The sequence below is a fragment of the Mastigoproctus giganteus genome, chromosome 8 (genome assembly GCF_048544385.1).
Source record: "Mastigoproctus giganteus isolate SK-2022 chromosome 8, ASM4854438v1, whole genome shotgun sequence".
NCBI lineage: Eukaryota > Metazoa > Arthropoda > Arachnida > Uropygi > Thelyphonidae > Mastigoproctus > Mastigoproctus giganteus.
The window spans coordinates 192,869,461-192,882,776 of NC_143582.1; the positions used below are offsets into that span (position 1 = coordinate 192,869,461).

General features: G+C 39.4%; 1 protein-coding gene across 3 annotated transcripts in view; it reads left to right on the forward strand.

Annotated features, from left to right (window-relative positions):
- The window catches only part of LOC150082125 (uncharacterized), a 645,531-nt gene that overhangs the window by 88,440 nt on the left and 543,775 nt on the right, over window positions 1-13,316 (forward strand). For all 3 annotated transcript variants that reach the window (XM_090379113.1, XM_090379114.1, XM_090379115.1), the window contains one exon: window positions 6,894-7,049. In XM_090379113.1, coding sequence (XP_090235239.1) covers window positions 6,894-7,049 — 156 coding nt within the window. The remainder of the gene's footprint in view (window positions 1-6,893; window positions 7,050-13,316) is intronic.

Sequence of the window (13,316 nt, forward strand, 5' to 3'; positions counted from 1 at the left end):
TCAATTAGACGGTGTCCTAGTAGTACTGCCCAGACATTCAATGAGAAATGTTGCTGATGTCGTGACTCGTGAATTGCATTAGGATTTTCGTCATGCCAAATGTGACAGTTATGAAAATTAAAAATACCATCACGAGTAAACCCAGCTTTGTCACTGAACAAATGTTGTTTAAAAATTGGGGGTTCAGGAAATGCTGGATATGGTAGGGGTACAGTAATTGGCAATGTAAAATTCACCACGCACACATTGCTATGACCACAGTACACGCTCTTGCAGAGCAACCCTCCTTGTCGAAATTCCTGGATTTTTTCTATTCTTTCTAACACCCTTTCCTCAACATCAGGTGTTATGCTTCTGGGCCTAAATGTTCATACTCCATATGTAAAGCGCCCATATTCTCTAAGCTGTTGATGTACCCCGATGAATGTGCACCTGTTGGGCTGCCTTGGCGGGGAAATGTTTCTTGGTACAAACGTGCAGCCTCCAGTGCACTGCCGTTGGCTTTACCATACATGAAGTGCATGTCCATATACTCTTCGTTGCTGTAACTTCTTTCCATGTTGACTATCCTTTGACAAGTATGCCTGCTACTTCTCAGAGCATTGAGAGAGGAGGAAAGGGAGAGAATGAGCATAGCAACCTAAACAAACAAGTCAGTGGTGGATCTCAACTAGAAATGTGCAATATCTTGAAAATGATTCACTCAAGGACCCATGTTTACTAGCTTTTTTTTGCATATTGTAATCTGTACAGTTCACCTTTAAATTATTGACCATCATTTTTGAAACACCATCATTTCCTGGTGGTTATAAAATAAGTTTCCCTATTCAGGAGTCCCTAGCAGTCAAAACGGTTAGAGTTAGCGCTGTGAAATCGGCAGGTATGTCATTTAGGTATGGTGAAGCGATTTGTAAAAGGAAATAAATTAGTTCAAATTTCCACCACAGGGTAAAATTACGCTACACAAATGACATCCTGTTAGATAAAAGCAGAAAGGCCAATGCCACCGTCAATAACCATTATGGCTCTTACAAAAAAGGAACATGCTCTTTTAGTAAAACTGTTCTTCTAGAATAATAGTAACGCTAATGCAGCACTACGTGAATATTAGAAACTTAAAGGTTTGCGTAAAGGACCTTTGACATCAGTGGGGCTTCGTAAACTAATAAAGAAATTTGAAGCAACTGGATGGGGAGTTAGGTGTAATTCCGGGCGGGGGACAACCATGTATCGGAACAGAGGTAGTGGATGGAGTGGCGGTTGCAGGGGTCAGAATGCAAAACACTACCAGTCAGTAGTGCCAGAGGTGTGTCATGGGACTTGAACCTTCCTTGGTCTACTGTACGTAAAGTGCTTCGAATAATTTTACGCTGGTTCCCCATACAAGAGTCATGTAGTGCAAGAACTAAAGTCTTGTGATCAACTACAATGAATAGACTTTGCTTTACGATTTCTGACTCGTATGGAACTTGACAATACATGTGCTCAAATGATTTTGTGGTCTGATGAGGCACATTTCACTCTTCATGGGGCTGTAAATGCACAAAACTGCCAAATATGGGAAACTTCTCATCCATCTGCTGTGCACGAAAGACCACTACAAAGTCCATTTGTTACACTATGGTGTGGATTCACAGCAGAATTTATCGGACAATTTTTTTTTGAAGAGTCTACACCTCATGGCCCCGTAAGGTGTACAGTAATTAGTGCAAGGTACTGCTCTCTTCTAAGAGATCACATTATTCCCATTCTGCAAGAAAGGCAACGCTTGGAGACTATAGTGTTCATGCAAGATGGTGCCCCTCCCCATGTTGGTCGACAGTGAAAGAACTGCTCCGTTCAACATTTGGAAATGATCGCATCATTTCTAGAGACTTTCCGCAGTTCTGGTCAGCCCAATCACAGATCTCAATCTCTGTGATTTCTGGCTATAGGGATACCTGAAAGCCAGAGTTTTACCATGGTGGCATACAAATACTTGTTGATTTGAAAGCAAGCATTAAACAGCTTGTAGCCAACATCCCCAATGAGATGCTATGCAAAATTGTGTTGCACGCAGTCCTCCGTTTTCAGAATATCATCTCAAGTGAAGGAAAGCACATATAGCAATATCTGTAGATTTCTAAGTTCTGTTATTAAAATCTAATCCTAAGTTAAGTATTCCATCTCATGTTTACGGTGCCAATTTCTCCTGGTGGTGAATATTTGAACTCATTTTTTTCTTCAACAAATCGCTTCCCATACCTTAAATGATGTACCCACTGGTTTTCACAGCACTATCTTTTACCGTTCTGGCTTTTTTTTTTGACTAACAGCAGCCTGGTCATTCTAAACAAACCTAACTGCTTGCCAACTTTCTCCTGTATCCTGTGGGAATCTACCATAGATGTGACCTTAGCCTCTAGCTCCATTGCCCAGCACCTTACAACCTGGACAGTCCATGAGGACTGGATCACTCTGACCACAGGGTACTGACCTTCCAACTACACCATTCACTAGTCACCCAACCAACCGAACTCAACAAGAATATATATACACTGAATAAAGCTGACTGGAACCTTTTTAAGGAGGAACTGATCAGCGCAGCCAACACTTCAATCCTAGCAGTCTCAGCCCAGACCGGCATCAATGCGCAATTACGCAGTCGTCACTAATGCTGCAAATAATGCAATCAAAAGAAAAAATTCACACCTGGTGAATTGCTGTCCCCTGGTGGTCTCCTGAACTTTTAGATGCAAAGTCATGTACCAATGAAAACGCTATCAGTGTGCAAGGAGAACATGGCCTCTAGAAGAAACAGAGGCTTTACTGCAGCAATATTGAGTGACCAGGAACCAGTACACCACAACAATAAAATAAAAGGTGCTCGTGGGAAATGGGAAGCCCTGGTAACCACTGAAGGGAACACCGACCCCTGGGGGGTCGTGTTCAATGTGACCACCAACAAGCTCCCAGAGGTGGCGACGTATCAACCACAAAATTACCAACAGACTTTACACTAGATCGTGGTAAGACACTGTCAACAATATTCTAGATGCTGCGTTCCAGCAGCCTGTTGATTCACACACAACGGAACAGCCACAGCTCTGCATGGAAAATGAAACATATCGCACAACTGCAATTGAAGAACTCTTCACCCCATCCGAGCTCAACTTAGCTGTATCTAGAATCAGATAAAAGAAGGCTCCGGCAGAGAAATGCTCGATCCAGAAATTGTTCAAAAAGCATTGAACAATTTCTGTATTGAGCAACATTGAACAACACTTCCATACTCAACCTCTTAAACACCACTGTCTCCACCACTGTCTTCCCACAGTGGAGGACTGCAACATTAGACTTATATTGAAGATTTGCAACCAAACCACATGATCTACCACAATCTTACCGGCCCATTGCACTGCTTCCAGTCTTCAGCAAACTTCTCGAACGGATGATCTCCCATAGAATAGAAACCCACTACAATGACGCTGGTCTCTCCTTGCCTAACCAGTACAGTTTCCTTAAAGGACGCTCCACGGTAGATGCACTGGAAACAATCTTTGAAGCTGCTACCAACTGCAGCTCCAAATACTTTCTACTGATCTCCATCGACTTTGCTGGTGCCTTCGACTTCCTCTGGTGGCCCAACGTTCTGGGCAGGCTCCGGACGGTGCAAGTCCCAGAAAACAGATGCATCCAGACCTACCTCCAGGACTGGCGAGTTGTATTGTGTCCGCTCCCTACTGCAGTGTCTCCAGACCAGTCTTTGGGGATTCCCTGAGGGGTCTGTCCTGAGGCCTCTTCTCTGGAATCTGGTGCTGGATGATTTCTTGAACACCAAACTCAACAATGTACAGACCCAGGCCTATGCAGATGACCTGGTCATGCTCTTTTCTGCCGATAACAGAGCCCAACTGGAAGCGACTGCCAACTAGGCCATCTCTACCCTTCAGGCCAGGCTTGGGCAGAGCATAACAACGTAAAGAGCTTGCCTGAGAAAACCAATTCGATCCTACTAAAAGGTACCCTTGATCTGCGAAGACCACCCCAAATCAAGGTCAAAGGTGTTACAGTCAAACTAAAAACAGCTTAATTATCTAGGTTTGATCTTAGATAAAAACCTTTCCTTCACCCCTCATCTAGACCAACTCAGGATTAAGATCAGGAAGTATGCTGCCCAAGTCTCAAGGGTTGCCCGGAAGGACTGGGGCCTGAAGAAGAGAACGCCCTCCCTCTTCTTTAAGGCAGTTTTCATCCCCGTTATCACCTATGCCTCTGGAGTCTGGTACAAGGAGGCCAATACAGTTGTAAACAGAATGTGCCTAGGAACTATCCAGTGCTCTCTTCTCCTCCTGTCCTCACGTGCCTGTCGCACTGTGAGCACCCATGCACTCCAGCTCCTCACTGGAACCCTTCCCCTGGACCTGGGTAATGCGGCAAAAAAAAACCAAACAAACAAACAAACAAACCTGGACCTGGAGATTGTTTCATGGGTTGCTCTATCAATTGGCCAAGGGAAGAGCAGTTACCTGTACCGGTTTCACCACTGACCCAGCAAATAATAAAAACACTGAAAAGAAGAGGCTTGATGAACATTTAACGGACACCTGGCAAGGAAGATGGCAGACCTCAACTAAAGGTGCTGTCACCAAAAGATTCCTCCCAGATGTCAGGGCCTCTTACCCCCTCACACCTGGCTGGTTTTCACCTGGACTCTATGTTGCCTACCTCCTCACTGGACATGGCTCCTTCCAGAAAAAGACTACATAACTTTGGAATTACAGACTCACCCTGCTGCCACTGTGGAGAGGATCAGACGTGGGAGCACCTTGCCCACAGCTGTGAAATCTATGAGGACTTCAGGATCCTAATAACGAAACTACACTTCAACTACCAAAACCAAGGACACCTCACCCTACAGAATGAAGAAACTTACCGAGCCCTCACTCAATTTGCAATGGACCTGTTCATCAGGCAGAAAGCGCTACCAACACTATAGCATCCAAATCAATAGGTCAAAACAACCATGGCTGCCAGTTGTTGCTGCACATCGCTGAGCCTTGGATGCTAATGCCTTGGACCAAACTTACACAAGACTTGACCAACAAACCATCTGGAGTACAGAACCCAAATTTGACCCCTCACATTTTGAGCAATCAACTGATCTCCCCACTTGGATGGGACAACACAAGCGGTACAATCAAAGACAGGGTCCTCACATACCCTGACATATTCCTCATCTCTGACTCCTGGCCCAACTACTCCCCACTGGACGTGACATCTCTTCAAGAAGAGACCTAACATCAGTCCAGGGACCGATGTTATCTTGGACTCCCAAGATAATATCGGTCCCTGCCTTGGACTCCCAGTTTTGACCTCCCCACTATTCATTATCATGGACTACTGGACCAGCCTTCAGTCTGGATGCGACACAGACTCACCGAACAGAATCCCAATGACGACACCCGGACTAGACCTTCCTAAACATGACCCATCCACCATAGCAGCACTCAAGCCACTGGAGCCTCCATTCTGATTTCCACCAAGCTATCGGCTCCTACTGACTGGCCGTGCTGGCCGTACCTACCCTGCACTCGCAGTGTATCTTTCTCTCTTTTTTTTTTTTTTTTTTTTGCATAGGGTGGTTTTCGTCCCACCCCAGTCTTCCCTCTGGTGAGGCATTGGGCATGTCACACTGTCTGCAGGGGCCATATTTCCTGTTGGCCCCTACCTTCTGTTTCCTACCCTCCAGCCTTCTGCCTCTCCCCTTATTTTTCTCTTACACGTTTTTTTTTTTTTTTCCCTCATGCCCCACAGGTCTAAATCTAAATACATCAAAATTATTGCCCAACCTATTAGGCCTCAAGAAACAGCTATCATCTCATTCTCAAATCTGGTCCTAGCCACTGAAATCCCAGGAAAGTAGGTGGCAGGATCTGCCAGAGTACTCTAGCATCAGTGGTACACCCGGTAAGCCTCCCCGTGGCATGGTGTGGTCTATTAGCCACCAACCCACTAGGTGCTTGGTGGCTAATAGACCGGAAGAACAAAGGGCACAACACAATATGCTGCACATGATCCTCAGCACCTTCAAATCTCTGGCCCGATACAATGTACACCTGCAGAGATGGGAGAAATCCCAGGAGCCATTAGACACCAACATAGCTTACACCTAATCATTTTGACACTGGTCTCCTGAATAGGGAAGTTATTTTATAACCACCTGGTATATATTTTTTTAATACACAAAATATATAAATCAAAATATGCAACAAGCATTCATGGACAACCGTGAACTGAAATGATGCTAGCAAGAAAAGGAGTAACATGCATGGCAGCACATGGGTTTCTTACGTTTACTTGAATTTTTATGTACACAGTTTTGGAAGGGTGTCAAATATATGCATTTTAAGATGGCATGTTAGGATGTAAGAGGGCATTTACAGAAGTGCTGGATGCATGTGTGTGTGTGCATACGCTTGCACATGTGTATAGGAAGAGAAGAGACTTAAAAAAAATATATGGGGACAAGTAATTAAACTGAATAGCTGTTTAGAGAACATAAAACCATACAGTTTCATTAAGTGTTCTGTAAAGTTATCTTAGGAATTATTTGATTAGAAGATAACTATATTTTAAGTCTACTAATCACAGAAAAAGAAAAGATCAGTTAATTTAAGGGGGAAAAAATCAGATGCACCTAAAATGTAATGCCCTGCGTACATGCCTAATTTGTTTAATATGTTTTTCAAAAATGCCAGTTGCATGAGCATTTCTGGATAATGTCAGATAATTGGTCTTTTTCTGCATAGTGTATTCTAATTTATCATTATTTAAAAAATATCTTAACTTCCACACACACACACACACACATTTTTATTTATTTATTATATTGTGTTATTTTTTTTTTTCAGGCAGTATCTGATAACATAGAGCAGACTAATATGGAAAGAGGAAACACTGTTAACCAGCGGCATCAAGTAGCTAGATTTACAGATAATCATTCGAGGAGAGTAGTAATGGATAGTGAAAATAGCAGACTTTATAAGGAAGATAATACCAAGAAAGTGGTATGACATTTCTGAAGATTTAAATGTGGTCAAGAACTAGGCATTTGGGTTACTGTTAAATATTCTTTTCAAACAGGAATATACCATATATAGTACAATACCTGGCAACTGTATACTCATATAATACAGTAAAGGCATATTCTGATTTAATTTATTTGAAATTTTGTCAGGGATTAATTTAATATCCATGCTTTGATTCCGAGACTGATATCCTTTGGTTTTATGTCACCATCTTTTAAGGAATTTGGTGTTCCAATATCACGATTTTGTCAATAGATATGGTGACTCTTTTTAAACAAAAGGGTGGTTTATTTATTTTATTTTTTATAGTATGAACCAGAGCTGTAATGCTCCATACGTTCTACATTGATCTCAATGTTTTTAAAAGAATAAGAGAAGTTTACCTCAATCTGATATGTAGAACACATCTGTATGATACTCTCCAGAAATTAAAACGAAAACAATTAAAAAATCAAAAATCTTTTATTACAGTAAAACATAATTAAAAATCAATTGAACACAATTAAAAATCAATTTGACACAATTAAGTAAAAAATTAATTTAACGAAAAATTGCAAAACGATTTTCCTTCCTGAAGCTGACAACTCTTTTCGACTGTATATCGTAATCACAGGAATGAAAATTACCGAATAGGGGTGAGCATGAAACTTAAATAGGGATTATTTGTTTTCACGCATCCATGTAAAAGACCATGAATTGGAGATTTGATATGGCCAGATACAGACCGGCATTCTAATAAACAAAAATACCTTTCCCAGGTTAGGAAATTTTGCGACAAATTAAAAAATTATCTACGTCCTAACAATTAGTCTGTATTGAAGACCACCATAGATTTGCGACATGAACACAGGCCTCAGAAATAAAAAACAGACATGTTAACAAATTGAATACATTATCGGGAGTGTCAATGCACATTCATACGAGTTCAAACACATTGTTGCAAGCTTGCGACCAAGTGCATATGAGATGGGTGATTACCCCAACCCCCTATACACACGTGCTACTGCAGAATACTTCAGCTAGTTTGCGAACACCCCCTTGCCCAACATTCAGTGAACCAACATATCGACAGATTACAAATCTTTCCTCGTATACACTATCGCAGGACCAGATTTCACTTTTATTCAAAGGATTAAATTATAATTTACCACCTCAGAAACTATCTAAAAAAACAGTGCATAAATGATATTGAATTTGGACTTATAATGTTCCACAAAAATATTTATTCAACAAGTTAACTGAGTGGTGAATAACACAAGAGAAACGCAACTTCCTAAATTGAATACATTATTATTCAGAGAGCAGATAAAGGACATATAGTGGTAATACTCGATAAACCTGATTATATTAATAAGTTAGATTCAGTTGTATCAGATACCTCCACTTATCTTGAAGTAGACCCGGCACTATTTACCAATTTGGTCAATAAAATGTTAACCCCGTATTGAAAAAATTACTACATTACTATGGCTCAATTAAAGAAATTGAAGGCCAGAACATACAATATTCCTGCACTTTTTGGTCAGGTAAAGTTACACAAGACCGGATTTCCCATTCAGCCTATTGTTTCCTACAGAAACTTGGCATTTTCATCCTTGACCACACATGTATATAGTATTATAAAGCCTTTTAGATAGGCAATACAATTTGGGATTAAGAACTATGATAAATTATTTAATAACCTTAAAGATTGTAGATTTATTTTAATAACCTTAGAGATTAAAGACTTGGCGATAATGATAATTTATTCTCATTAGATGTTGCCTCGTTATATACAAATGTAAACATTGAATACACATTAGATATTCTTTGGGATATGTTAAATAATAACTCGATACTGATTAATTATATGAAGCTTTCTATTAAGGAAAATTTTCATTTAATTAAACTCTTAAGTTGAAGCCAATTATATCACCTTTCGAGACAAAGTATACAAACAAATTTTTGATTTGCCAATGGGATTGAGCCTGAGTGGCTTAATATCGGAGATCTATCTCTCAATGATTGAGTGTATACATTTGACGCCTTTTCTACCCTGTATCACATACTATGGGAGGTATTTAGACGATGTTCTAGTTATTACTGATAGTAGCACTATCCAAGATATTTTACATTTGTTTAATAATATTCATTCTAAACTCAATTTTACATTGGAAAGGGAGAATACAGATACTAAGTTATTAAATTTTCAAAATTTCATGCATACTTGGGGCTCAAATAAAATCCAATTTAATATCTATCGTAAACCTACAAACACCTGTATGCTCCTGCATTATAACAGCTATCACCTGTTTGCCTACAAAAGATCTATTATCTTTAATAAATTTCTCAATGCTTATAAATATTCCACATTGAAATCTGCTTTGGGTGCAGAAATACAAATATTAACCAGCAGATTCTTAAACAGGAATTACCCCTGTTTAAGAATCTGCTACAATAAACTGAATTAGGGTACAAGCTAAGGATAGGATACAAAAAACTACACCAACAAACAATAGTAATAGCAAAAAATACTATTTCTGTCCCATATGTTGAACAGTTGCACAAACAGCTTAACAGATTCTTTAAAGATACAGAATTTAAAATTGTGGCCAGGCCAATATGGAAATTACACATTATACTGAACAATTGCTCCATCCTTTCCTTGTTTGCAACACATAAATGACCTTGGTATACAACTTTTCTTGCAGTGATTGTGACTCGTCTTATCAAGGTTCTGTGCAGTTTCCTTTGAATTTTCGTGTTAATCAAGACGCGGCCTCAGTTTGTGCTTCTCGTTCAGCAGCCTCAGAATTAGCCTTTCATGCTGTTAACGAAAAACATACTTTATTTAACGAGGCCAAAATACTTAGTGTCCAACGTAATTATATGAGACTATTAATTGCAGAAACTGTCAAAATAAAATTACATGAGAATTCTGTTAATGTTCACCGGTCATATCTAATCTCTGATTCATGGTCTGCAAAAGCATATGCACGAAGACAAATTAATCCCCTATTTAAGTTTCATGCTCACCCCTATTTGGTAATTTTCATTCCTGTGATCACGACATACGGTCGAAAAGCGTTGTCAGCTTCAGGAAGGAAAATCATTTTGCAATTTTTTATTAAATTAATTTTTTACTTGATTTTTAATTATTTTTTACTGTAATGTAAGATTTGATTTTTTAATTGTTTTTGTTTTAATTTCTGGAGAGTATCACACAGAAGTGTTCTACATATCAGATTGAGGTAAACTTCTTATTATTTTACAAACATTTTTTTATTTTATTTTATTATTATTTTTTTTTTTTTTTTTTGTAGTGAACATAGATTTTTTATAGGAGAACATGCCACCTTGGTATTGCACTACTTCAGATAAACTAAGGTTTGTATAGTATTAGAATAGAGAAGAAACAAAAGCTTTTTGTCTAATGACATGGAGCACTCTGCCTTCACAACAAATTGCTGTGGTATTTTACTACTTAAAATAAATGACACTTCCCTGTTGAAATGGATAGATGCTGTCTCTCTCTCTGAGTATGGCACACCCTCCATCTTCACAGTGAGTTCTCTCTTTTGTGCCGCTGTTAATTAACCCAATACTTTCTGTATCAACTCAGTACTTTCTGTAAAAAGCTTATAAACCAAGTCTAGAATAAGAAAAGTATTAGTTGACTTTACTATTATTCATTTACTAGTATTAGTAATACATTAATACTTATAATAGCTGTTGAGAAGTAATGTGGTAGGCTTAGCTCTTTGGCTGTTAACACTTTGATTCTCAGCTTTACTTGAATTTTACTGATCGTTAGTAATATTTATAGTCTTAATTTTTTACAAGAGACATATTTAACACCTCAGGTGTCTACTTTGATAAAAAAAATTACAACTCTCTTTCGGCAAGACAAACCTGCTACTAATAATGCTCACGGAGGGGTAGCCATACTTATAGATGGAAGAGTACCCTGCAAATGCATTCAGTTGCAAACTACTGTTGAAATTATTGCCACGTGAATAGCAATTGGTGTTACCCTAACACTTGCTTCAATCTACCTGCCACCCAGTCGCTCTTGTACCATACGTGAACTTGAAGATCTCATTCGGTAGTTGCCAAAACCTTTTGTTTATTGGGTGACTTCAATGGACACCATCCATTGTGGGGGTTCTTCCAATACAGACAGATGAGGAAAAATCACTGAAATGCTTATTGACAGACGAAATTTAACCATATTAAATACTGGTTCACCAACTTACCTCCACCTCCCAACAGGAACAGTCTCTTCAATAGATCTCTCTATCTGCTCTCCAATCCTTTTCCGTAGTATCCAGTGGACAGCTCTGGATGATCCACTCAGCAGTGACCACTACCCTATAATATGTAAAATTGAAACGTCACACTCCATACCTTCAGAAACTCACACAAAATGGAAATTTTCCAAGGCAGATTGGGCAAAGTACACCACTAACGTATCCTTCGACAATCAGATCATCAAATCTCATCCAATTGACACAGTTGCCGACCATATTACAAAACAGATTCTAGCAGCTGCATCCACTGCCATCCCACAGTCAAAGTTAAGCACTCGTAGAACCAGAAATTATTGGTGGAACAAGGACTGTAAGAATATAAAAAAAGAAAAAAACTGTGCATGGAATTTATTCCGCAAACATCCTACCACCACTAATCTTATAAATTACAAGAAAATTAGAGCTAAAGCTCGTCATATTAGGAAGAAAGCAAAAAGAGACTCTTGGGTTTGCAACTACAATTAATAAAAATTCCGATGTAAGAATTATTTGGAGGAAAATAAGACAATTAAATGGTAAATTTCCCCCTTTGTCGTCCCCACTTTTCACCATGAATGGGCAGGAACTATCTACTCCTGCCCTAGGGACGGTATTTTGACAGTTGTCTGATTCTACGGCATGATCCATCATTTTAAAAGATTAAAGCTTTAGCGGAAAAATCCCATCCGAAATTTAGAATTACATCCTCTTTCCAATACAATACACCACTTACTTTGATAGAATTTCAAGAAGCTTTATCCGCCACTAAGAACAGTGCTGCTGGCCCGGATGGAATATACTACGTAATGCTACAACATCTTGACAATAAATCATTATCTTCGCTACTGACCTTCTACAATCGCATATTTATGGAGCATTCCTTCCCCAGCTTCTGGCATCATGCTTTTGTACTGGCAATACCCAAACCAGGGAAAGATCATTCTATTCCGAACAATTACAGACCCATTTCGCTCACAAGCTGCTTAAGTAAAACCATAGAAAAAATGATACACCGTCAACTAACGTGGTATCTTGATTCCCAAAATATTATCTCTGACAATCAGTTTGGTTTCTGAAAACACCGATCATCTCTAGATCTCATGATCAAAGCAGAAACAAACATCAGGAATGTGTTTATCCAAAATAAACATCTAGTAATGGTATATCTCGATATAGAGAAGGCCTTTGACACCACTTGGCAGTTTGGTATCCTGAGAGATCTTCATTCCCTGGACCTGAGAGGACACTGACCGTATTTCATACAGAATTTCCTACAACACAGGACCTTTCAAGTTCGCTATCGGCAAGTCCTTTCACAAACATACATACAAGAAGGAGGAGTCCCGCAGGGCTCTGTACTCAGTGCAACCTTATTTGCAGTTAGAATAAATCAGATGACAAAAAATATTCCAAAAGCTGTAAATTCTTACCTCTATGCTGATGATCTGACTGTCTCTTGCAGCTCCCAAAACATGAGCTTTATCGAAAGGCAGCTGCAAACATCTATAAATAATATTGAGCTATGGATGACACAGAATGGTTACCGATTATCCTATCAGAAGTCTAGAGTCATTCACTTTTGTAATAAACGAAAGATGCATCCAGATCCAGAGGTATAACTAACAAATCATCCCATCACAGTGATGAATAGCATTCGTCTCCTTGGTCTAATTTTTGATAATAAACTGAACTTCTCAGAATATATCACACATCTAAGGACTGCTTGCCAGAAAAAAATTAACTTATTAAGAATCATCTCTTCTACATCACGAGGTGCAGATCAGTACACCTTACTTCACTTGTACAGAGCCCTAATCAGATCTCGCCTCGATTATGGCGCCCCGGTGTATGATTCTGCTAGGGAAAGCGTACTAGCACGTCTTGCCCCTATTTAACATTCTGCCCTCAGAATTGCTGTAGGCGCTTATAGAACATCGCCAGTGTAAAGTCTTTATATCGAAGCCCATGAACCTCCGCT